The sequence below is a fragment of the Exophiala viscosa genome, assembly GCF_022695815.1.
Source record: "Exophiala viscosa unplaced genomic scaffold EDD37scaffold_1, whole genome shotgun sequence".
NCBI lineage: Eukaryota > Fungi > Ascomycota > Eurotiomycetes > Chaetothyriales > Herpotrichiellaceae > Exophiala > Exophiala viscosa.
In genome coordinates, this window is record NW_026944353.1 from 3,527,629 (window position 1) to 3,551,222 (window position 23,594).

At 51.7% G+C, this 23,594-nt stretch overlaps 11 protein-coding genes across 11 annotated transcripts; 7 read left to right on the forward strand and 4 right to left on the reverse strand.

The window, feature by feature from the left end:
* Nucleotides 1-3,248: 3,248 nt before the first annotated feature.
* EDD37DRAFT_671508 (uncharacterized protein) lies at nucleotides 3,249-4,483 on the forward strand (the record flags this gene model as incomplete). The annotated part of the gene is made up of 2 exons (XM_062819414.1): nucleotides 3,249-3,374; nucleotides 3,411-4,483. The coding sequence occupies 2 exons, from the start codon at nucleotides 3,249-3,251 to the stop codon at nucleotides 4,410-4,412; spliced, it is 1,128 nt and encodes a 375-aa protein (XP_062675645.1). The 3' UTR covers nucleotides 4,413-4,483.
* A 669-nt stretch (nucleotides 4,484-5,152) lies between these two features.
* EDD37DRAFT_559019 (high-affinity nicotinic acid transporter-like protein) lies at nucleotides 5,153-6,805 on the reverse strand (the record flags this gene model as incomplete). Its single annotated transcript, XM_062813773.1, has 4 exons — nucleotides 5,153-5,484; nucleotides 5,555-5,766; nucleotides 5,836-6,557; nucleotides 6,611-6,805. The coding sequence occupies 4 exons, from the start codon at nucleotides 6,803-6,805 to the stop codon at nucleotides 5,153-5,155; spliced, it is 1,461 nt and encodes a 486-aa protein (XP_062675646.1).
* Nucleotides 6,806-7,612: 807 nt separating this feature from the next.
* On the forward strand, nucleotides 7,613-9,812 carry EDD37DRAFT_645502 (fungal-specific transcription factor domain-containing protein; the record flags this gene model as incomplete). The annotated part of the gene is made up of 2 exons (XM_062817637.1): nucleotides 7,613-7,639; nucleotides 7,692-9,812. The coding sequence occupies 2 exons, from the start codon at nucleotides 7,613-7,615 to the stop codon at nucleotides 9,810-9,812; spliced, it is 2,148 nt and encodes a 715-aa protein (XP_062675647.1).
* A 354-nt stretch (nucleotides 9,813-10,166) lies between these two features.
* On the reverse strand, nucleotides 10,167-11,289 carry EDD37DRAFT_67036 (uncharacterized protein). Its single transcript, XM_062819361.1, has one exon. It carries the CDS (start codon nucleotides 11,184-11,186, stop codon nucleotides 10,236-10,238), a length of 951 nt encoding a protein of 316 aa, XP_062675648.1. The 5' UTR covers nucleotides 11,187-11,289; the 3' UTR covers nucleotides 10,167-10,235.
* Nucleotides 11,290-11,961: 672 nt separating this feature from the next.
* On the reverse strand, nucleotides 11,962-14,419 carry EDD37DRAFT_617777 (major facilitator superfamily domain-containing protein). The gene is made up of 6 exons (XM_062815765.1): nucleotides 13,848-14,419; nucleotides 13,506-13,796; nucleotides 13,173-13,445; nucleotides 12,985-13,120; nucleotides 12,804-12,933; nucleotides 11,962-12,748 (listed from the first exon to the last, which is right to left on the reverse strand). Exons 1-6 carry the CDS (start codon nucleotides 13,945-13,947, stop codon nucleotides 12,182-12,184), a joined length of 1,497 nt encoding a protein of 498 aa, XP_062675649.1. The 5' UTR covers nucleotides 13,948-14,419; the 3' UTR covers nucleotides 11,962-12,181.
* EDD37DRAFT_617778 (uncharacterized protein) lies at nucleotides 13,775-14,419 on the forward strand. Its single transcript, XM_062815766.1, has one exon. The coding sequence runs from the start codon at nucleotides 13,962-13,964 to the stop codon at nucleotides 14,175-14,177; it is 216 nt and encodes a 71-aa protein (XP_062675650.1). The 5' UTR covers nucleotides 13,775-13,961; the 3' UTR covers nucleotides 14,178-14,419.
* A 224-nt stretch (nucleotides 14,420-14,643) lies between these two features.
* On the forward strand, nucleotides 14,644-16,711 carry EDD37DRAFT_645505 (C6 transcription factor; the record flags this gene model as incomplete). The annotated part of the gene is made up of 3 exons (XM_062817638.1): nucleotides 14,644-14,864; nucleotides 14,946-15,619; nucleotides 15,675-16,711. 3 exons carry the CDS (start codon nucleotides 14,644-14,646, stop codon nucleotides 16,709-16,711), a joined length of 1,932 nt encoding a protein of 643 aa, XP_062675651.1.
* A 28-nt stretch (nucleotides 16,712-16,739) lies between these two features.
* EDD37DRAFT_655591 (alkaline-phosphatase-like protein) lies at nucleotides 16,740-18,682 on the reverse strand (the record flags this gene model as incomplete). The annotated part of the gene is made up of 3 exons (XM_062818768.1): nucleotides 16,740-17,980; nucleotides 18,040-18,199; nucleotides 18,254-18,682. The coding sequence occupies 3 exons, from the start codon at nucleotides 18,680-18,682 to the stop codon at nucleotides 16,740-16,742; spliced, it is 1,830 nt and encodes a 609-aa protein (XP_062675652.1).
* Nucleotides 18,683-19,009: 327 nt separating this feature from the next.
* On the forward strand, nucleotides 19,010-20,468 carry EDD37DRAFT_67117 (uncharacterized protein). Its single transcript, XM_062819397.1, has 3 exons — nucleotides 19,010-19,629; nucleotides 19,711-20,143; nucleotides 20,199-20,468. Exons 1-3 carry the CDS (start codon nucleotides 19,336-19,338, stop codon nucleotides 20,312-20,314), a joined length of 843 nt encoding a protein of 280 aa, XP_062675653.1. The 5' UTR covers nucleotides 19,010-19,335; the 3' UTR covers nucleotides 20,315-20,468.
* A 416-nt stretch (nucleotides 20,469-20,884) lies between these two features.
* EDD37DRAFT_67131 (uncharacterized protein) lies at nucleotides 20,885-22,036 on the forward strand (the record flags this gene model as incomplete). Its single annotated transcript, XM_062819405.1, has 3 exons — nucleotides 20,885-20,971; nucleotides 21,043-21,323; nucleotides 21,374-22,036. Coding segments are annotated over 3 exons (577 nt in total), but the record flags the coding sequence as incomplete, so codon positions are not given.
* Nucleotides 22,037-22,300: 264 nt separating this feature from the next.
* Nucleotides 22,301-23,487, forward strand: EDD37DRAFT_558165 (putative xylosidase; the record flags this gene model as incomplete). The annotated part of the gene is made up of 2 exons (XM_062813745.1): nucleotides 22,301-22,390; nucleotides 22,603-23,487. The coding sequence occupies 2 exons, from the start codon at nucleotides 22,301-22,303 to the stop codon at nucleotides 23,485-23,487; spliced, it is 975 nt and encodes a 324-aa protein (XP_062675655.1).
* Nucleotides 23,488-23,594: the final 107 nt, after the last annotated feature.

A 23,594-nucleotide genomic window follows, 5' to 3' on the forward strand; every position in this document is an offset into this window, starting at 1 on the left:
CTTACTTTTAGGGGTAAACTTAGAGTAGTAGAGGCGAAAAGTATTAAGCTCGATCACGAGGCTCTTTATCTCGATCACGAGGCTCTTTACCCTAAGTAGTTGAATGCGGTTGTCTATATAGGTCTCCTCCTTCAATATCTTCCTAATGTCGGCGAGTCTATTCTTGATCATAATATACTCTCTATATAGAGGTCGAACTACTACGAGATCGGGTAAATAGCTTAAATATAATGAATCGTACTTACTTTTTACTTTTTGGGCTTGCTTTTTGGGCTTGCTTTTTGGGCTTGCTTTTTAGGGTTGCTTTTGGACTTGCTCGAATGATTTAGCTAACAGCTATACAGAATCACCTACTAGACGCCCTTCTTCTCCCTCTTATGATATAACTACGGTACCAGCTTAGTGGCGGTAGCGAGATCAACGCCGTGAGGTCACGGCAACAAGGGGAGCTGTTCATTACGCTTATTAACACTAAGGATCATAGCAAGTTTTGCTACCGACGCGTAAAAACGCGACTCAGAAAGAGCAGGAAAAGATGAATGGTGGTGGTAAACAGATGTGCAAGATCGACTTGGGATGCGCAGGAACACCCTGAGTGACAGTGGCAATGCCCAGAAGAACAGCTTACAGGTTATTTACAGTGGCAAGCGTTCTAATCGGCATGCCTATCCTCCCCAAAACAGCCCCCTGGCATCGCCGATCAGGGCAGAAGCACGCCTAATCGCAGAAAAGCACGATTTTACGAGTTACCAGAGTAAAAAGTGTCACGATTACCCCCACGAGGTGGTCAAAAACCAGGAGGTGGTCAAATACGTTACCTGCGGCGCTTCGAAGAGTATTCTGCAGGCAGCCACCATCTTTGACAGAGCTTTGAAGTATGTACCTCGGTAGCATCAGTCAGCCTTAGAAGAGAAGTGGACGGAAGCGTCTCTTCACCTGCTTCCTGCGAATTATGAGCATGTTTGCCTTGCGCTTACGACCAGTCTTGCAGGGTAGCGATCTTGCTAGTCATCGTGTAGTTGTCCGCACGCTTCGGTAAGGCCTTCCATGCTAACGACTGCAGTTGTGAAGGTCGCAACTGTACTAGCCGCAGGTTAAGACAGGAAGATGAACCTTTCTGGTGAGACATTTTTCTTCCCATCTGACTTCAGGACGTTGCTCGATTCGCGGCCTGCTTACGCAGACTTGCACTGGTATACTTCGCGGACTCTAGAGGGGTTCGATCGTCGCTAAAGAGTGGGTAAGACCACGGACCATACGGTGCAGGGCGGACATCGTGGTACCAGCAAAAGGCATTGTGAGCTAGCCACCAGTGGATGAATGATAAATTTTTCGCTTAGACGCCATTTCAGGACGGGAAAGAAATCAAAAAGAGCCTGGAGGTCCGGATGGGAATGGGGACAGGGACTGAGATCCTTGCCTTATGGCTGGTGATCAATGTCTCGGAGTCAATAACGCTGATGCGCAATGGGGCAGGATCGTAGCCATAGAACAATATTGCTGTCGTTGTCGGTGTCGATGCGAGATGGAGGTGATATCTGGGTATGTGTGTCTTTCGAAGCGACATTAGGTCGTGATCCGTCGAATGGTGCAATAGGGCGCGGCTGAGGTGGGTGCAATGTGCATACGCCGTAGGGCTACGGTTGCTTGAAAGGAACATCCCAACAACCTCCTCTGCCGAGACTTCAGCACGTGGATTGTCAGCCAATTTGGTGGCTTGTCATATTCAAGCGATTCTATCCGCATTCGGTCGGGATTGCCTCCGTGGTGACAGGGTACGTACAGGGATTGTCATACGGACATCACCAGTGACATGTAATGAGCAATAAACAAGCATGTGGTAAGAGCAGAGCCTCAGATCGTTGAGATACCGGGCTGCCGTATACCTGGAATATCCATTGATGGGCAGTAGAGGCAACATTGCCGTTAAGCGAAGAGCTTTTCCACTCACTCGGCGCAGGGAGGATACTTTCCAGTCGTGGCTGCACAGGTGGCTGTGTCCAATATGACTTTAGAAATGCATTGCCGGCCTGGAGTTTAGGCGAGAATAGAATTCCGCTTATCGTTAAGCTTAACACCTAGTTCAATGTTCTTTTTAAGGTTACCAGCACTAAACCGAGTGAGGCTTGGAACGCTAAGAAAAAGCTTAGACGAGCTTAAAGCATGACTTGACATGACTTGACTTGACTTCGGCGGAACTCTCTCCAATGTCACCATCATCCTCTTTCACGCTAGGGAACGACGAGGGGCAGATCCGGAAGGAGCCTTGAGCTTTTCGTGGGGAAATTGGGCCATGGTCAGCCCTCGACCTGGACTTGTGCCAGCCACACGTCCACACCATCACCCTTGGGCCAGTAATCTGTCACCACCTCTTCCGATTACAGATGAGCTATCTTTCATCTGGCACCGTGAAGGACATCACCGCAAGTGGAGAGGTTGGAGTATCGAACAGGTCGAGCGGGTAAGTGCTTGCTTCGTGAAAGATACGTGTTTCGAAGCGCATCGATATGGTGTTTCCGAGCAAGCATTTAGCTAGTCATTAATGACAGTTGCTTTTCTTGTACGACCCTCGGAGTGTTTGTGGCCTGCATACACAAAGGCGGGAAGAATCTCCTGTGGCTTACTCCTCGCGCCGGCCTCTCCACCAGGGAATGCATGACCACAACACCGTCTGAGCATTTCTTCCGGAGGCACGTGTTCCAAACATAGGTGCATTGTATTACTAAACGCAGATTTGGGAGCAATGCTCCTCGGTCGACATGGCCGTCTTTTGAGCTGGGTCGATCTTCACTCCCGGACTAGTGTACCTGCAGCATCAGAGCGTGGATCCAGATCCTTCCAATTACCGTCTGCTCTACCAAAATCACCGTCCCCCATTCCGAATCTGGAAGGATATACCATTCTCATTCAGCGGAAGGGTTTACGTCAATCGGAGTATTTGGCAGGCCTAATCACGACAGTGAATATTGAGGGTAGCTATGGCCGGATCTCAGCTTGCGCCACTTAATCCCAGCACTGTCGCACGGTAAGAAATGCTGCAAGAACATGTATAAGAGACGCCTGCCACCCGTGGCAGTCTCGGATTCATCATTCACAAACAACACATAATCAGAGCTTTCTCTTCTGGATTGACTATTAATTCACCAAGCCGTTCTTTACAACCCAAAAGCTTCGCTACATTCGTTCTACAACTACTATTCGACGATCTAATCCTATAATACAACAAAACCACAGACCACATACCAAAGATGCGCTACACATCCGGTTTCGTCGCTGCCGCTCTGCTCGGTGCCGCGGTCGCTGCTCCCGTTGCTCAATGGGGTGACTGGGAATCCAGCTCTTCCGGTTCCGACGGCGCTTCTCCCAGCGCAACGGTGTCTCCTCCCCTCGGTCCTCCTGCTCCTCTCAAGTCTGGCAACCCATTCTCATTCCCTCTGTCCAACGGTTTCCCCAACCTGAACGCCGCTGAGTTGAACGCCACCGAGGAGCAGGCTCACGGCATCGAGCCCAATGGAGGAGCTCCAACCCTCAAGCCCGATGACCTGACAAGCTTCAGACTCATTGCCTTCAACGAGCTGTTCGAGGTCGCGTTCTTCACCGATCTCCTCTTCAACCTGACTGAAAACGTCGCCGGATTCACCATCGCTGACTCGACCACCCGCCAAATGGTCATCAACGCCATCACCGCCATTCAAGCCCAAGAAGAGCTTCACGCCGACAACGCAAACAAGATCCTGGCAGCCAATGGCCAAGCACCCATCCAGCCTTGCCAGTATGTCTTCCCCAGCTCCACCCTTGACGAAGCTCTTGCCTTTGCCAAGACCTTCACCGATGTTGTCATGGGCACTCTTCAGGACGTTCAGTTCCATCTGGCCACCAACGGCGACGACGGTCCAGTCCCCATCATCGGCTCCGTCATTGGCCAAGAAGGTGAACAGACTGGTTTCTTCCGCTACTTTGGTGGCCTTGTGCCCTCGGAGCTTCCCTTCTTGACCCGCTCTAGCCGAGAGTTCGCCTTCTCGGTCCTCAACCAGGCGGTTGTGGTCAAAGGATCCTGCCCCAACTCGAACCTCATCGACCTACCAGTCTTCCTGCCTCTGACCATCAACACCTCCCCCATCGCCGCTGAGGACCAGACTCTGTCCTTCTCCGTCACTGTGGACAAGTCCTCTCCTCCTGCCGGTCTCTCCATCGTTTACATCAACAGCCAGAGCGTACCCATAGTCGAGAACATCACCAATGCTGTTCTCAGCAATGGTGTCGCCACCTTCGACGCCTTCTTCCCATACTCTGAGTATCTCCTCAACGGCCTCACCATTGTTGCTCTCACCAACAGCACAGGTCCCTTTACCGACGCTGAAGACGTTGCCAAGGCCACTATTGCTGGCCCTGGTCTGATCGAGATCAACTAGATGGAGACAGAAGAGGACTCAAGACAGGCTTGCACGACAATGGATGACACATTTGCACATTTCAGGGCCGGAGAACTATATTGTTAATCAGCTTTAAAGCTTGGGGGTTTACTGCATTTGATTTGTACCTATCTTACTTGACTTAGTCGTAATTGACAGAAATTCATTTCTCGAGAAAAATATCTCGTTCACTTGGCCCCTAATGATCTTAGTTGCGACTCAATACATGCTTTGTGCCGCGCCATGGGGAATGCCTTACAGTCAAGGCACACATTCAAGAAGGTGTCTTTGATTGATCTGCTGCATCAACTAGCATTGATCGCGGTGCATGGGACTCGCTGGAAAGCTTGTCCCTGGCTGGCCGTGGACATTGAATTGTGGCAGCATAATACAATCAAATGTCATAGGCCTCGACATCCGACAACAATACATGGCAGGGTCTGGCCACAGCCTCACCCGCGGCACGGGAACATTTTGCTTTTCTTTCAACCGAAATACCATTCATGATCACCCTCCCCATGCCTATGTTTCAGTAAATGTTAGGGGCCATTTGATTGCCGATATATTGAATTCGAACTAAATAAATAAAGACCCAACATGAACGTTCATTGCTAGAATACCGATGCGTTTGTCTCACGTTTCAATGTCATCACACCCACAACTCAAATTGACGGCTGACAGATTGACCATTCGCGGAACCCGGAGCCTGCGCGCACAGCGCATGTTATATAATACCCATTTCAAAGGATATAGGTGAAATCAAGGCTCTGATCCCCTTCTTTACCATTGGTGGTGGCTCCTTCAGCAATCATCTTCGCCTTTCTGGCATTTCTTCTCCTGAGCAGAAACCAGCATGAGGCATACAGAAATCCCGCGACGATGGTGAGACCGGCCGAGATGGCATTGCCTGGAACGTATCGCGGACCTTGCTGACTTGGATACAGCTGTCCAGAGATCAAATTCGAGACGTTGGCCAAGCTGTAAGCAAATGGCTGGCCTATCGCACGCTTGGTGTCGGGAGCTAGATTCGTTGTAATCCAGGTCACAGCCAAAGTCGAGATGGGATACAGCCCTGGTTCAGAAGTCCATCAGTAAAAGCGAAACGCATTACGCCGGGGCATAAGCCGTTGACCATGACTCACCCATGACAAGGATAAACATGCCGGCATAGCCGACATGTTTATCTTTGGACCATACACACATGAGATAGCCAATGGCTACAGGTGCACAGCATCCGACGATGAAGAATGCTCGCTTCCTGAGCTTGTCCGAATAGTAGACTTGGATCGAAAGAGAGATGGCGCCAAGAACGTAGACTGGGATGGTCATATAATTCACCTGGAGAGACGCATAGCTGCCGAAAGTTGAAGAGTCAGCCTTCTTGATCGCGACATGTTTGACAGCAAAAGCCAAAAAAACTCACCCTAGGCCGTCAATGATTGTGGGTAGGAAAACTCCGAACCCATTGATGGCAACCGACGAGGTGAAGAACGCAGTACCGAGAAGCCAGACGAAGGGGTCGGTCAGGGCGATCTTGATCCACTTGCGCTCAAACTTTTCCTGGCCTCGGATCATGTGGTCTCGTTCCTTCTTCAGCCGCATGGTCTCCTTCTCCTCCTCGGTCAGAAACCATGCTTTCTCCACCTCGCCAGGCAGGAAGAAAAGTCCCACGCCGCAGATGACCACCGTGATACAGAACTCGATGATGAAGAGCCACCTCCAGGCAGCAAGACCATGCCGCGTCCCCATCGTTTGGACGGCGTACGCGAAGAGCCCGCCGAAGGCTCCAGAAATACACTGGGCGAGGTTGGTCGTCATGATCCGTTTGCCGGCCAGCTCACGTGGGTAGATGGTCGAGAACAAAAAAGCGAATGCTTGGGCGAGACCGGCTTCGGCGGCATTCAACAGCATGCGACAGGCAATCGTCTGACCGTACGTCTGGACAAAGGCAGTCCCAAGCGTACAGACACTCCACAAAGCAAACGCAGTTCCAATCGCCTTTTTAGCACCCCATCGCCTGGTGGCGAGGACCCAGGGGACCTCAAAGAGAACAGTGCAGACGCTAGACAGCGTCTGAATATTGCCGAATTGGCCACCCTTCAGTCCAACATCTTCGTCGAAGCCAAAGACACGAGCATTTCCCAGCTGTTCCATAATTAGTTCACCATGTTCTTAACAATCATATAAGATCTTCTTACATTGTTGCGGTCAAGGGTGGATAAGACAAGATAGATGACGGAAATCGGTACGACATAGATGTCGAACTTTCTGCGTACTGCTGCTTCCCTTGCGGGATCAATGTCTATGGCAATGGTGGTGGTGCCGAGTGCGTGATCTTCAGCGATACTAGTACTGGTGGTGTCGAATGCAGCATCCTTGGCATTCTTCTCCATGTTTGTGTCCATTTGTTCCCGAGTTTGGGCTCTGTGATGCGCAAAAAGTGTATGAAGATATATGGCCTCGTGATAGCAAATGAAGTCGTGTGTTGGAGGAAGAGTGAACGGCGAGAACATTCATTGTCCAAGACGCGGAATTAAATACTCCATCGCCTGTTGTGAGGCCTCAGTTCAATCGTGTCGTTGCACATATCGCACATATCTATCGCTGCCTCTCGTGCAGGACCGAAAAGAATGATAAACTTGATAAGGCGTTGCCAGTCGTAGATCGAAGTTTCGAAATCGCTTATCACCTTGATAGAGGCACTCGCAAATCCACCGCCGTCGAATCAGTATTCAGCCTTCCATTATCAGACTTCTGCGGGAGATCGGGATTTTCCGACGGGGATAGGCACATGGCCAACTTTTGCCATTATCTGGGCCCAAATTCGTGCCGAAATCCTCCCAACGAGGCCGTAGACTTCAATCGAGGCCATGATCACAACTCCATTATCGGATTCCTGGCCATCTCCGACGATAGACTATCATGCCGCGCCGTGAGCAAAGGATCAGGGGCGGGGTGAATGCATGCCAGAGGTGAGTTGAAGACTGTTACAATATTCAGGCGGAATTGTGATGCGAACTTGGGCTTATCGGTGCGTACAGGTGTCGTCGGAGAAAGCAGAAGGTATTATCATCACCAGGCAAAAGTTGACATTACTGGGCTTCTATTGAGCAATTACTGACGACACGGTTCCACATTGACAGTGCGATCAGGGATATCCACAATGTTCCAATTGCCAAAGCGTCAACGCTCCGTGTCTCATGTATGACTCGGGAAAGCAGACCGACGTAAGCGGTGAAGGTCCCGACTTGTTCCAAATCTGCTAATAGTTTTCGAAAGATTCCTCGGGATTATGTATCAAATCTGGAAGAGCAGATTGCAGAACTCACCCAGGAAGTCCAAGCCCTGCGAGAAGAGCGCAACACACAGGGTGACCTGCGGAATGGGAACGGTGCTGGCGGCATTACAACAACAGCAGCTTCTTCTCACTCAGCAGCAGCTCACCACGAGCGAGCGGCAAACGTCGATTCTGAAGCAGCAGCAGTAGCCGCAGCAGAGAGACCACCTTCATTGGCTGCTGATGAGACTTCGCCTCTTCTCCAAGATTTGGTCACCAAAGTCAGAAACGTAGTCACTGAGCCCTTCATTCAGCAGCCGCGGTTTCTGGGACAGAGCAGCGGCATCTCCTTTGCAAAGATGGTCATGGCCGCCATTCACGTTGATGACAGGCTATCGTCACCAATTCTTAGTGTTCCAAGGCAACAGTCGCCATCCCATGAAGCCTCTCTAGCCGGGTTCGCCGCGGCCCCGGCAAAAGCCTCAATGCCACCACGCCATGTTGCCGATCACCTTGTCGAGGTTTACTTCCAATACCGCACGCCTCATCTGCCCCTCATTGGTCGTTCGCAGGTGAGCAAAGCCATCAACAGTGCATACGCATATCGTGGCTCTCCCAGCGGAACGGGAAGGACGAATGCTGAAGTACGAGGAGTACCTCCGGAGAGGGACATGTTCATCACGTACATGGTCTTCGCCATCGGTCTCGCCGGTGTTCCTCACACGTCGGGAAGTCGCCCGAGTCAAAGTGACGGGTGTTTCCGTTCGGCACTGGGCTGGGTGGAAAAGGTTTTGACCTACTCCAAGAGCGACTTGGAGACTTTGCGGATCGTGCTTCTCCTGGCTCAATTTGTCGCCCTGTCACCTTCTCGGGGCAGCCTCTGGCACCTGACAGGCTTCGCTCTGCGGCTCTGCATCGACGTGGGCCTTCACTGGGAGACCGAGTTGCAATGCCTCAACATGGATCCGGAAGTGCTGGACGACCGCAGGCGACTGTGGCATTCTACCTACCATCTAGACCGCCTGCTGTGCATCACCCTCGGACGTCCGTTTGGCATTCTCGACGAAAGCACGCGCGTCCAGCTTCCGAATCCATGGACAGGATATCGTCATCAAGGTCTGAGTGGACAAACCACCAACGAATTCGACATTCACACTCAGCGAGCTCACAACCACTTATTTACCCTGGCCAGACTCGAATCGGAAATAAGACACGTCCAACACGGCCAAGTATGGTCCCTGAGACTGGCCTACCCTCGGCCCAGCTGGACGGCCTGGCTGCAGGACATTCAGCCGCGCCTGCAAGAGTGGAAGGCGACGATTCCCGATCCGGAAAGAGCACATCCGTCGTCAATCTTCGCCTCCCGCTCCTACTGGGACGTGATCTATCATAACACCATCTTGCTGCTCTATCGTCCGCAGCACGCAGGGACCATGAACCAATCAGCACAAGAGCTACTCATCACATTCGAAGCTTCGTGCAAAGTCATTGCCGGCCTTAAGGTCTTACAACATGAGGGAAGACTCGAGATGTTGTGGAAATCTGTGCACCAGCTCTTCATGGCCGGTCTAGGAGTAATCAACGCGCTCTGGCACTCCGAGGAAATACGGGAATCAAATCCCGTGGGCAAGAGTATTTCCACCCTTCAGTCCTGCGCATCGACGCTGTCGGCCATGTCAGAGACCTTCCCTGGAGCCGCGGGATGTCGAAACGCCTTCGACACGCTGTCTTCGGCGACGATCGATTGGTTGGTCACCAGGGATATTGAAGACTTCCACCAAAACCGGCTAGAGTTCGAAAACCATGTCAGAGACTTGATGAAGCAATTGCAGTTGCCCCGTTATGACGGCATGACAGCGACGACCACTACCGCCACCACCACGACGCAGAATGCCCAAAACAATCATGACAGGGTCGCGGCGAATAATATGTCAGCTGTGCTGTCCACCGAAGGTAACTTTGACCTCGGAGAATTGCTCAACACGGCTGCACAGTGGCCCGATATGGGCGAGCTCGGCTTCATCATGGGTGAGCAGCAAGGGGGCGCCACCATAAGCATGGATAATCCGGTACCCTTTGAATCGAATGTGGCTGGCGGTGACATAGAACAACCGTTTTGGTAGACTGGATGCCAAGATATAACACAACCCTCCGTATCCGTAAAGTCATATTCGATGTCATCATGCCCCTCTACAGTTTCTTTGCCTGGTCACTCACTCAAAGCGCCTCAATAGCAACTGACAGAAAGGCGAAACTGAAGAGAAGCAAGTCTCTTAGTTCGAAGCCATGTCAACGAGGTCCAATGCATAGAGGAGGTCAAGATACAACCGTTGTACTATCCTGCGCCTCAGTTAGGGGTGCCTACGCAGTTTGCCGGACTGACTGTCCACCATCACGTCCACTGGCTTTGAGTATGGAAGACCACGCCCCAAAACTAAGTCTGTGAAATGCACTCCAGTCATGCGAGAGGAGAATGGTGAATATAAATTGCATTATATCCAATTCCATGTCTACAGTAAGAGCATGCTCTGATCCAGCTCATCTATTTACCGCCCCTCCATTGCTACTGCATGAGCTGTTGTGAGTGCGGCTTCCGCCTTCTTCGCAGGCCCATCGTTTATGAGGCTTTCATACTCCAAGGGTTGACTAACGAAGCGCGCGTCGGTGAGGCCTCGCTGCCACCGGTCGAATGCTTTGCGCGGTATGGTGGCGGTGCTCCACATGCCGTTTCGACGGAAGGAATTGACCACCTCAACGGCCACGTCGAGGGGCACCTTGGGAAAGAGCTCGGCGAGTTCGTCTCTGAAGGAGCTGGCGTCGCACTCGAGCACCCACTCTATACCTTTGTTCAGCGCCCTAAGAAACCGCGTCTGAGCCTCGAGTAGCTCCGGGGTGATGGTCGAGGTTTCTCGGTAGTAGACACTCCATGGGACTTCGCCTTGCGTGACCATTTCCAAGGCAATCGAAACGTCGGGATTGCGCGCGGCCATGACCTTGGCAGACAGGTTGTCAGTGACGAAGAAATCGCCCATACCACCCTGAAACAAGGTTCCCAGCATCAGACCGTCCAGATCCTGGATAAAATCCACTGTCCTGGGGTCGATGCCATTCTCCCGCAGCAACATCTTGAAGAACAGGCCGACGCTGGCGCCGCCGATGGATTTCATCAGGACTGTCTTCCCGACCACGTCGGCCAGCGTGAATTTCTTCCCGCAACTCGTTCGTCTGAGCAGCGCTAGTGGACAGCGATTCGCAATCTGTGCGAACACCGTGTAGTCTTGTCGTACGCGATCGCGGTACATGGACGGCACCCAGATTCCACCAAGGGCCATGTCGGCAGAGCCATCGGCAAGCGCGTCGAGAACACCATCCCATGGCGCAGGGATTGTGGTCGTGACATCAAGACCCTCGTCGCCGAAAAAGCCATGCCGGTGCGCGATATATTGTGGGAGATAGTTGATGTTGTAGCCCGTGGCTGTCAGGTGGAACGGCTGCATGGTATGCCGCAGTTGTCGTCTTTCTAGGGAACTTTCAACTGCACAAAGTTGGCTCTGTAAACTATAAGTAGCTTGATCGATACAAAATTGTCGCTTATTGAGGTTTGAGAACGTGCTTGGAGGCAGGAAGTCGTCCGCCGATAGCTGCAAGCCCCATTGTTAAATAATTCCTCTGTTGTGTGAGCACATGCCGCACTTCCCAAGCCTCTAGGGCAAATCGAGAACGACAACTTGGTGATAGGCCGAGTGCGAAAGTCCAAGCAACGCATCTACTGAACGCTGCTCAAGATTAATCAGATATCTTAGAAATCCGTTCGGAAAATCCCGACGCTTGGGAGCGCAAGCTAAGCAAGCGATATGACAGAGGAAATCGGCATATCCCGAATCATCACATCCAAGATTTCGGACGGATCGCGGAAATAGTCTTTGGAACATTGAGATGTACCAATGGAGTGCAACGGTGTCCCAATGTCATGACAGAGTACAGCAGAAAGGGTCGCATAACAACGCCCTGGTAGTCTCTGAAATGGGATGACGAAAGGAAGTTGTGTAGTAGCGAGTAAGTAACGAATCGAGATCACGGGTCGAAGTGACCAGTGGTATGGACCAATGGAGATGGCGAACTCTCGCACCGAACAGTTCACCCTTGTGCCACCTCGATTACCATTCATAATCACCCTCCCCAAGCCTACTTTTGCCAGACATGTGTCAGACGGGCGGTAAGATATATGCCAGGAAAGCCAGCATCGGTTGGAAACAACGATGTTTTGGATCATTTCATTGTATAGTGTGGTATTAAACACCTCGATGAAGAGGTGTAGGCTGAATAAAAGTACAGAAGCGCTTCCCCCATCAGAAAGGACAGTTCTATCTCTTTTCGTTCCCTGCTCTGAGCATAACCGCATACCCAAATATTCCTCGCGACGCCGGGGTCACCACCGTTCACTTTGTTCACAGACATAGTAAACATAGTAATATCCCGTACGAACCGTGCATCAGACGGACGCAAGATCCTTTCCATCAGCGTTCTTAGGGTAAGCCTCTTCCTTGGCGAACAACTCAGGAGAAGTCGCGGCGCTGTCGGTCTGGACGCTTTCAGCGCTAGCGGTCTTGCCATAGAGCACTCCGCGCTCGATCTCATCCAAGCTCTTACCCTTGGTTTCAGGGATGAGCAGAGTAGTAGCAGCGCACAGGGCCATGATGCCTGCCAGAAACCCGAGAACGCCGCGGAGACCAATGCGGTCCGAGAGGGAACCGAAGGCGAATGCCGTGACGATGGCTCCGAGTTTTCCTGAGGCGGCTGCGATACCGTGGGCGGTAGCTCGGACACGGGTGGGGAAGACTTCGACGGGCAAGAGGAAAGTGGTCGAGTTGGGACCCATGTTCAACACGAGTTGAGACAGGGTAAAAAGAGTGACAAGGCCACCGGTCGAGGTATGGTTGGTGACGCCAGCCCAGATGGCGTAGAGGATGGTAACCCCCACACAGCACCAGAATTGCTGGTTGATGCGGCCGATGAGGTCGGGGAGGAAGATGCCAATGTAGAATCCGGGCAAGTATCCCTAAGCGTTGATGTGAGTATCATTCTGCAGAATCACAAGTGGAAATGGGACTTACTGCAGCAGAGACGATGACGTTGCCGACCGCCGTGTTCCACAGGGTGTGCCATGGCGTGGCTCCCTTGCCGTAACCGATCTTGGAGAGAACGATACTTTGGTTGAGGTTGATACCGTAGAAGGCGATGTCACTGATCGATAGTCAGGTTTGCGAAACAATGTGTGATAACAAGAGGACTCACAAGAGGAACCAGGAGGCACAGACTCCAATCAGGACCTTGGCGTGCTTCCACTCCGAGAAGTATTCTCTGAAGTCACGCCATTGCTGGTGAAGACCACGTTTGCCGTCGTGCTTGAGCGAAGTCTCCTGAGCCACGTCTGGAAGGGAAGTTAGTAGGGTGCTTCTGGACTGAGTTGGATATCTCCTTACATTTCTCATAAGGCTTGCTTTCCGGCATGGTCAGGCGGAAGTATAGGGTGACGATCAGTGGCACAAGACCCAGACCAAAGAGCAGTCGCCAGACCCATTGGAGGTGATGAATGTTTTCATTGATCGAGGATTTGAAGGCTGCCAGCAGGATCACGTAGACGATTGCAGAAGTCATACTTCCAGTGCCGATACAACTGAAGACTGCGAGGACCATCTTCGCTCGTGATCCCGTCGGGTTATGTTCCGCAGACAAGGAAGAAGTCATTGGGTAGTCTGCCAGGGCACAGCGTCAGTGAACCTGCATGGATACAGCAGGTATTGTGATGCACTTACCTCCTCCGATCCCAAAGCCAGTTACGATGCGGAAGACGGTCATCCACGCAACCACATCATGATGCTGAATATGGCCCCAAGGCATCATGATAACCATGAACGTGCCGAAGATTGTAATCATGAGTTCTTTGCCGTAGATGCGGTGACGGCCCAGAGCATCACCGAACACTCCGAAACCAATCTGACCGCAGACCATGCCGATAGCAAGACCAGCTTTGATCAAGTCTCCGGAGAAGGTAGGGATAGTGTTCTTCTCATCCGAATAGTACAGGTAACCGAGCATTGGGACAACTGTTGTCGGTTTAGCAGGGGTCCAATCTGCGCAGGCTCGCATAACCATACCAAGTCCGATACTGATATTGAGGTACCCATCACCAAAGAGACCAACACCTGCCACCAGCAGAAACTTCAAGTTGGAGAAGTAAGACTTCGTGTCGAGCATTGTGAGTTCTGTTGATGTCGAATCGTGTAGACTGTTCGATGTCGTTGCTGTCTTTGCTTGAGCTCGTTAGTGCCTGGCCGAGTAACAAGTCACATCTTCCAAGACTGATATGCCTTAATATACATGTCTCCAAGCTACACGCAAAGCTGATCTGGCAAGTAGCCCAGCCTTACTGGACGTCGGTCCAGCACCGTAGTCGATATAGCGACACGGATTTATGGCTGCACTAAAGAATAGACCCATCAGACGAATTGAGAGTACTGATCCTCACCACGTGCAAATGTCGTTCCTGGATCGAGATCGCCTAGACGTTCGACAACAAAACGTCAAACCCATGTGGTCGTCTTTTTGGCGCGGCACGAACGCCGCAGACAGACTAAAACCCTTCCCGACCTCATTTTGCATACCGGAGGGAGACCGAATATCAAAAGGAGGAAATGATTGTGGAAAAACTCCCTGGTCGAAACCTGTGGTATGAGGTGCTGTTAACCAATAATGCGGAGTGAAAGCGGAACGTGTTAATAGTATAACCTGGATTATGATTGGCTGTGAGATAACGACATGTGCTGGTGCCGAGAACACCATCAGCTCCGATCCTCATCTTCCGCTCCCTAATCACAACCTTATCGAAACACCAATTACTGTGGTATTCGCATCTGCCCCGATCTGCATATGGAAGAAGACATTATGGACGCAATGGATGCCGGCTCAGAGGCCGCACTCTCACTACGAGAGTCCTTCGGCGACCGGCGGCCCATCGACATCAGCCGCAAAATCACCGCCTGCGTGGCCTGCCGCAAGCAAAAGATCAAATGCCATATGCCAGATGGCGCTATCCCCTGTACGCGTTGTAAGAAACGAGGCTTGTCCTGTGTCGTGAACCGGAGTCTACAAATGCTCCTAGAGGGCGATGTAGCGTGAGTGTCACCTCCTCTCAGGGAGCCTAAGCTCAGCCGAACGCCTTGATGAATAATGACTAATATTGACGACGGATGCAGATGGAAGGCCAACGTCGAGCAGAAATTGCATCAACTGGAAGATAATATCAACAGACTAAACCAACAGGCACGAACTACTGGCGGTGTCTCGAACACTAACGTCAACACCCTGCCGCCATTGATGAGTCCTCGACACAATAGCACAACTACCCCGGTCCCCGCACCGCAAATGGCTGGTACTATAGTCACGACCGAGCCACAACCACAGCAGCGGCAGAACGAAGCAGGCTGGGAAGTCGTCATGGACTTGAACCGAGGACCAGGCGTTGTCCCAGCCTCAGTCGTGTCCGAATTATCAGACGCATCTCCCGCGACTTTCCGCCAAAATAATCCTGATGACTACGATTTGATCGACCGCGGTGTCATCAGCTTGGTCGACGCCGAGGCATTTTTCCACTTATACCATCAACGCCTCGACCACTTTCTATACAGGATCCTCGACGAGCATGACTCATTGTCCAGTGTCAGAAAGAGCTCTCCGCTACTGACCGCCGCAATATGTACCGTTGGAGCCCTCCACACTCCGTCATCCCACTACCAAGCCTGTTATCAGAACTTCACCAGTCTAGCCTCGTCAAGGATGTTCTCGAAAAGAAACAGCCATGACGACGTAAGGGCTTTGTGCATAGGCGCCTTCTGGTTAAGTGACATCTCGTGGACATTAGTCGGCACAGGTACGTTTTTGACTCAATCGACATACACTTGATGGCTGATCTTGGCGCACAACAGCTGCCCGACTTGCGGGAGAACTCAACCTCCATCGCTGCATCCCTAAAATACCTCACTCCAAAAAAGCTTGTTACCTTCGCACTCGCCTGTACTATCTGGTCTACGTCTGTGACCACCACTTCTCGGTAGCCTACGGTAGGCCACCAATGACACGCGACTTCAGTTCCGTCACACCTCCAAGAGAATTTCTCAAGTCTGAATTTGCGACCGAGGACGACTCCCGACTGGTCAGCCAAGTCGAGATATGGTCCATCAGCACTCGAGTCTTTGATCAGTTCAGTCTGGATCCAGAAGGTCATCTCTCCGACCAATTGACGCCGCAAATCCGTCGACTCAGCATCGCCTTGGATACGTGGCGGGCCGATTGGCAGGAACGCTTTCAGTACAATGCCTCCGTCGGCAATTATCCCCGCAAGGGTGTGGGCTTGCATTACCATTTCGCCAAGTTATACCTCTGCTCTCATGTGTTTAGGAGGGCGCCGTCCCCCAACGAAGAGCAACTGCGATTCGAACCGGACATGGGAGAATTTGCAAATATGGCCATCCACTCCGCCAGTTCCATTGTCCAGGTGATCGTGGCAGATAATGAGATCCAATCGTATCTGCACGGACTGCCGGCGTATTTCGACACTATGATTGCTTTTGCCTTTGTTTTCCTGCTTAGATTCACAATCAAGAACCCGGCAAATCTCAGCATTGACAAAGCGGCAATATTAGACATGCTGTACAGTCTAGTCAAAGTGCTGAAGGACACTACCGCTATCATGCATCCTCGACATCTGTTGACGAGCATTGCAAGCAGTATGGAAAAACTTCTTGACCGATTTTCCCGCAACAATAACAATACCAACACCAGTCAAGAACCTGGGGCGATGGCTCCACCACAAATACCACCTGGTCCCTCGAATTTCGATCCAGATGGCAACCAATGGCTCAGTCCCACCGAGGGCATGTTCATCGAGAACTACGACTTTCTGTTCTCTCCAGGCGCAGATTTCAATTATGACTTTGACTTCAACTCGTTGTCAGCGCATTGAGTATGGATCAATGTTGCCATGAATAGCGTTAGTAGTTGAGGGCGACATCGAAAATGTCATAGTTCCTCCACTGTCGGTCACCAGCTGGCTCCTTGATCGGCAGGGATCTTAGGAGAGGGATTTGTTGTTCAGAAAGACCGCCATGCGAGCGAAGTCGATGGCCCTTCAAATTGTCAAAGGGATGCTCCTCCGGTCGACTTCCAATGACAGCATTCTTTTCCGAGATAACGACAACGTCTCCTTCACGGTCAAGGGGCATTTCGAATTTCTCAGCTGCTGCCTCGCCTTCCAAAGCTAGCTGGACTTGGGAGAAGCTGCGAATGTATTCCAGGACCTCCTGAACCGGGACGCCTCTCTTCTCATCCAGGTATACTCGTACAAATGATCCGAGGGCGCCATGATGTCGGACGAAAGGGTCCGTGATGGGACAAATGACCCTTGAAAAGTCTTTGCCATACTTCTGGTTGAGCTCCTCTTCTAGGAAAAGGACATTGGGAGTGCCGTCCTCGTGGCATTTATCGCTCATTCCGTGGTCTCCCGTGACAGCGACCACTGCATCCAATTCTACAAGTCGGCCAATGCATCGATCAATGGCCGCCAAGAAGTCGTTCGCTTCTTTGCTGCCGGGGGCGTACTTGTGCTGTATATAGTCCGACAAGGTCAAATAAAACAAGTCGGCATTTCCTTCTTCGAGAAGCTTGACTCCGGCTTCCAGGGCAAACAAGGACAACTCTCCGGAATATTGATCAGGTGCAGGCCGGCCGAGCCACTTGACAACATCAGCCTTGCCGTTCGCTTCGACGGTGCACTTGTCGGCATATTGTGCCGAAAAGGAAACATCACCACGTTCGAAGTTGAGACCGTGGTTGATAAGAGCTCGTAACTTATCCTTGGCGGTAATAGCTGCGACACGGACACCACGATTGGACATTTGTTCCAGAATGGTGGACCCGCGCAACAAAGAGTCGTCGAGGACCATGTGTTCTTCGCGAGTGTCCCGGTCGAGGAAGAAATTTCCAGCAATGCCGTGCTTGGCCGTCGGCGCACCGGTGATGATAGAGCAATTGTTCGGGTTGGTGAATGATGGCATAGCGCAATTTGCGATGGTCGAGAAACCTGACTTGACAAACGAGGCCATGTTGGGAATGATGCCGTCGGCGATCCCCTGGTCAAGGTACTCCGGGTCGAAGCCGTCGATGCAAATGGCCACAGTTGGTCGTTCCGGGAGCTTGTATTGTCTTCCATGGAGTTCAATGACAGATCGGGATTCTATAAGTCAGTGTCAGCACACATATTCGGCGAGAGTGGTCAACGTCACGGGGGCTTACTGAGCAGGCTTTTCACCGCCATGCGTTCGTAGTAATGAAGCGGCAAGGTGTCCATGTTTGGCAACTTGGCCATGTCATCCCACCTTCGCACCGCTAGCTTGGCTTCGAGAAGCGGATCCTTCTGCGCGTCACGGACTTGCTCTTCATTGAACGTTCCGCCCTTATGGTTGTCGTTAGCTTGGTGCCAATCAACAGGCATTGTTCAGTAGAGTACCTGATATTTGAGAGTAAGCTTGCTCGACGCGCTAAGGCCATCGTAGTAGGTCTTATCAACGGCCGTGAGGTATCTCTTCGCCATAACATGGGCGCCAACGAGCTGGCAAATAGTCTCGCTGAAGCCCAGGCCACGCAAATACCTTTCGCCAAGGATCTCGTGGCTTTGACGGCCATAGTAGATGCCGTTGGCAGCGATCATCTTGGGCATTCTCTCCGCCTCGGGGATGAAGCGGCCGACATCGTGCAGGAGTGCGCCCAGAATTGTGTCGTCGTCCGCGCCAGCATCGACGGCGCGTTGGGCGGTCTGCAAGGAGTGCTGTAGTTGTGAGACTTTCTCGCCTAGGTAGTCGCCCTGGCCTTGTGCATCGATGAACTGAAAGAGTTGCTGGACGCACTCGTGGGCGTGACGCTCGACAGAGGGGAGCATGGCGAATAGTTGTTGGGAAGCCGGTGTGTGCCACTTTATGATAAGAAGCAGAAACAGATGGTCGAGGTTGTATGGTCAAAAATGGCTGGCATTAGTGTCGAAGCTGTGTTCTTTTAATTGTTTCGGTTCTGATCAGGCAGCGAAGTTTGGATGAAGCAGTGTTTGTGATCGGTGAGGCTCTGTTCGGGTGAACACCGAAAATGTCGGAGCACTGTTGTCCAAAGAGTGGTTTAGGTTCTTAGCGGGATTGATAGAGAATGAGAGAGGAGGGACGAAATTCGGGTTCTGACCAACTCAACGCTACTCCGACGATCCTGATCGACGGCCATGCACCATCGTGAAATACACCTCCGGACTGTTACCGACAAGGAAAACTGCATTCGGCACGAAGGTCGATGTCGTTCTGTTCAGCGATTGGAGACCCTCTCATTCAGGATGTCACGTGGGGCGTCGGCACGAAGCCCGGAGGCGCCGAAACTCCTGGGTCGCTTTCATACCTTTTGTTATACTTAAAGCACGACGTTGAAGCCTGCACGGGGAATATTAGCGGGCTCACTAGCGAGAGAAGATTGGTCCATTGTCTCCTGAAGGCCATCAGCCATCTCAGTATTTCACGTATCGGTTGATTGCCCGATACACGGTCCTCGTCCACGATGGCTTCCTTCATTCCCAGTAAAGCTCTTGTCGAGCAATTTCACCGTGATGGTTACCTCCTTCTCGGGGCTGAACAGCATGGTCTGGTCGACCCCAAGGACCTGCAAGCATGGACTAAGCAGGTCCGAGAATGGCCAACGGAGAAGGGCAAGTGGATGCCATATCACGAGGTAAATGTCAACGGCACGCGCCAGCTTCTGCGGACGGAGAACTTTGTCGACTACCATCCAGACTTCCATGCAGTGTTGTGTGGCGATGCATTGGCGCAGATATTGAAGGCCATTTCCGGGGATGTAAGTTTGAACCCCCATTTTGAGTCATTTGTAAGTCGAAGATGTCTGTATTTGAGCTGACCATGTTCTTCCTCCATTCAGGAAATGCTGCTATTCAAGGACAAGATCAACTACAAGCTGCCATTTGGCAATGGCTTCGCGCCACACTTGGATGCTCCTGCCTATGACCACATTGGCAAGATTGAGCACTTGACGGCCAACTTCTCTGTTGATGAGGCCACACCTGAAAATGGCTGCATCGAGGTCGTGCCTGGTTCACATGAAATGGACGTCGAACTCTCTCATGGCGGTGCCATCTCCAAAGCCTGGGAAGACAGCCACGAGTGGACACAGGTGCCTCTGCATCCTGGCGATGTTTTGTTGTTCGGAAGTCACCTTGCTCATCGCAGTGGGCCCAATCGGACAAACGGCAGTCGAAGTATGATCTATGCGACTTACCATGGTAAAAGTGACGGAGAAAACCTGAGGCAGGAGTACTATGAGCACCGGAGAGAGAATTTCCCACCCGACCACGGTAAGCCGATATCTAGCACGATTCTCAGATTGAAAAGAGCTGACGAGCATCGTAGAGCGCGTCCCTGGCAAGGACTATTCACAAGGGTATAAGAGGTATGCCTTTGCCGCGCCCTTTGTGGCCGAGAAAGATGTCGAGCAGCCGAAGGTTACGATTCAGGCAGTCCATTGAAAAAGCATCAACGGGAGAAAAAGCGATGCGTGTTCGATAATCCAGTGCGGTACTGCATAGCATTCTTACTGGTGAGATGCACGACTGATCATCCTCTTGTGGTTGTTTGTACGTAGGAGAGAGAGGAAAAAGAATCAAATCTGGATTTAGCGAGTTGCACCTGCTGTTTATCCAAAGTCTACCACGTGATCATGTTCTTGGGGGAAGGTGAAGCGGCCGGACTCCATGTACCGCGGCACGCGACTTTTGACCGCGTTGAAGGTTGACGATGTAAAATGACACTGACGACAACATTGTTACTCCGCAGCTCTATCCAAGATCGCCATCCCTGTTACTGGGCCATTTCAACCCGTTCCCCAATTTGACGGGTTGAGATCAGGACCAATACTGTTCCAGACCCGGCCTCATTCATATCGTCATTCCAAGAGTCGGAATGCAGCTCATTTACGTCACATTTAGGCACGCAATAGCTGGATGTGAATAACAATATGGCTTTCATCTATGACACTGACTTCGCTTCCGGCTGACAATCCGAAGTATCACTTACGCAAAACTAACTTTCTAGCTCATAATGGTCAAAGTTGCAGAGAACCGTGTGATTGACCTAGACCTTCTTCCCGGCGATCCAAAAGGCGAGAAACTTGCCGAGCAGACACAGTCAGTGACATGATCACCCTACGATCTTCTGCTATCTTCCACCTCCGGAAGCTGATTCTTTCTACCCACAGAGCTGCAATTGCAGGCAAGATCCCTCAAGACCAAGTACAAGGCATCTCCTCCAACGCCCAGAGCGCTGTCACTGCCATCGGTGGTACTGTTGGCGGTAGTGTCAAAGGGGTCGTTGACACCCTCGGAAACACAGTTGGTGCAGTTAGTGAGGGCTTGACCGGCACAGTACAAGGAGTCGGTGACGGAGTCGGAAGCACTGTACAATTCGCTGGAGGTGCCCTTGGTGCAGGAGCTGGACAAGTAGGCAACATGTTTAGCAGCAGCAAACAAGGTGGGAAAGGTGAGTGTGTGCACAGAGAATACACCCAAAAGATACTGAACATACCACAGAGGCCGCTGAAGCCCACAAGGAGCGGCTGCAGGAAGCGACAGAGGGGTCGGAAGAGATCAGCTCAGACCTTGCGGGATCGGTTGAGCAGGCGAGCAATGATGCCGGCGCTGCGACAAAGGACACCGCTGAAGATGCCAAAGAGGGAGCAGAAGGCCTGGCCAAGGACGCTGACGAGAAGGTCCGCGGCGTTTCTTCATCTTCATCTTGAGAGTCCCTGAGTGGCATGTACGAGATTTGATGATGGCATACTGGCACACATGGGCTAGTTGTGCAAAGCAGCAATGGCATTATGATATCCCCATGATCAACAATCGACATTTGCGCCGTGCAACCTTTCGTCTCCAGCCCATGCGTGTACGAGCTTGTCTTATGACCACTCGACGTCAAGAACCACCACGTCGGTTTTTGCATGCAGACATCGGGCTCCCAGTGATGCTGTGTATTTCGGAAGAATGTGCTCCTCCGAGTCGTGCATTCGCCGATAAACAAGTTCTCAACTCCTCCACTGAGTGCCAGTAGCAGGATTTCGATGAAGATAGTCCAGCAGGTATTCATGCCACATCAGCTCCGGTATCACGACACCAAATCCCGAGCTGATTTAATCCACAGCCTTCCACATACTAACCATCGAGAAGACACAAACGGGTCCTATATTTGTCGGTCTATCGCTTGTGCACTCCGATTGACCATTTGCCCCTCTACTTCTCTCGGATAAATCTGGCTAAATGCAAGTTGACGCTAGTGCGGCTTTCTGCCAAATGCAAGCAATAGCAGCCTCATAAAGAGGATGGACCGTCTTGTCTCCCTTCGAAAGCTTCACTCATCAGAGTATCGACTCTGCGATCCCCTACGCGAGTCTAAGTCCTGTCAAAAGCCTAGAAGCTCGAGTCCAAGAACCACTGATTCTGCCGAGGTTCTTCTCCACCATGGCATCAGCACCATTGGTAACGCATATATACACAGCAGATCCTTCAGCACACGTCTTCGAGGGTAAAATCTACGTATATCCATCTCATGTAAGTCCATCCCCCCATATCAAAAATCCAAAGCACACAATAAAGCAAGATGGCCGGGTGGTGGAGCAGTCACCCTCCATATGGGTGTCCGGGATAACTTCGGCTACCAAACATCCATATCTACACGACTCCATATACTACCTACCTTTGATGCATTCGAAAAGCATATATCATCAAGTGAAGTCATGATCCAGTTCTAACATTCTGTCAAGGACCGCGAAACCGACATCAAATTCAACGACAATGGCGACCAATACGACATGGCCGACTACCACGTCCTCTCCCTCTCCGGGCCCGGAAGCGAAGTAACCGACCACGGCGTCGCCCTCACCGTCTCCGACGTCCCCTGGGTCTCCAAACAACTCTGGGCCCCCGATGCCGCGACCAAGAACGGCAAATACTACCTGTACTTCCCCGCGCGCGACAAATCGGGTATCTTCCGCATCGGCGTCGCCGTCGCCGACAAACCATCCGGTCCATTCAAGCCCGACCCAGAGCCCATTCCGGGAAGTTTCTCCATCGACCCCGCGAGTTTCGTCGACGACGACGGCTCAGCGTACTTGTACTTTGGCGGTCTCTGGGGCGGACAGTTACAATGCTGGACGTCTGGAAAATTCGACGACTCAAAGTCCGGGCCTCAGGAGCCCTCGGGCAATGTCCCCGCGCTGTTACCCAAAGTCGCCAAACTGTCAGAGAACATGCACAAATTTACAAGCGAGGGCGTCAAGGAGATCGAGATTCTCGATGAGCATGGGACATTGATCCAAGCGGATGATCACGATAGACGATTTTTCGAGGCCCCCTGGATGCACAAGTACAAGGGCAAATACTATTTCTCTTACTCGACTGGTGACACGCATTATATCGCCTATGCGATTGGTGATAGTCCGTACGGACCGTTCACATATGGTGGAAGGATTCTCGAGCCGGTCGTCGGGTGGACGACGCATCATAGTATCGTTGAGTTCGAGGGGAAGTGGTATCTGTTCTACCATGATTGTGAGTTGAGTAAGGGGGTGGATCACCTGAGGAGCGTGAGGATGAGGGAGATTGTGTATGATGAGCAGGGAAAAATTTCATTGGCGGAGAAGCAGTAAATGAAATCGAACAGAGACAACTGTACTTCTCAAGACGTTTGCCAGAGAAGGAGACTTGCAGGTCGTCCTGACCATAAAATCTGTAGTATGTTGCTCGTTCAAGAAGA

Excerpts from the sequence above, each read along its gene's own strand:
- EDD37DRAFT_67036 (XM_062819361.1), bottom strand. The coding sequence starts at position 11,186 with ATGCAGCCGTTCCACCTGACAGCCACGGGCTACAACATCAACTATCTC.
- EDD37DRAFT_617777 (XM_062815765.1), bottom strand. The coding sequence starts at position 13,947 with ATGCTCGACACGAAGTCTTACTTCTCCAACTTGAAGTTTCTGCTGGTG. Across the intron at positions 13,797-13,847 it reads CAATATCAGTATCGGACTTG|TTGTCCCAATGCTCGGTTAC; the intron begins GTATGGTTATGC and ends AACCGACAACAG. Across the intron at positions 13,121-13,172 it reads AAGCAAGCCTTATGAGAAAT|ACGTGGCTCAGGAGACTTCG; the intron begins GTAAGGAGATAT and ends CTTCCCTTCCAG.
- EDD37DRAFT_617778 (XM_062815766.1), top strand. The coding sequence starts at position 13,962 with ATGTCGAATCGTGTAGACTGTTCGATGTCGTTGCTGTCTTTGCTTGAG.
- EDD37DRAFT_67117 (XM_062819397.1), top strand. The coding sequence starts at position 19,336 with ATGGCTTCCTTCATTCCCAGTAAAGCTCTTGTCGAGCAATTTCACCGT. Across the intron at positions 19,630-19,710 it reads TGAAGGCCATTTCCGGGGAT|GAAATGCTGCTATTCAAGGA; the intron begins GTAAGTTTGAAC and ends TCCTCCATTCAG. Across the intron at positions 20,144-20,198 it reads GAATTTCCCACCCGACCACG|AGCGCGTCCCTGGCAAGGAC; the intron begins GTAAGCCGATAT and ends CGAGCATCGTAG.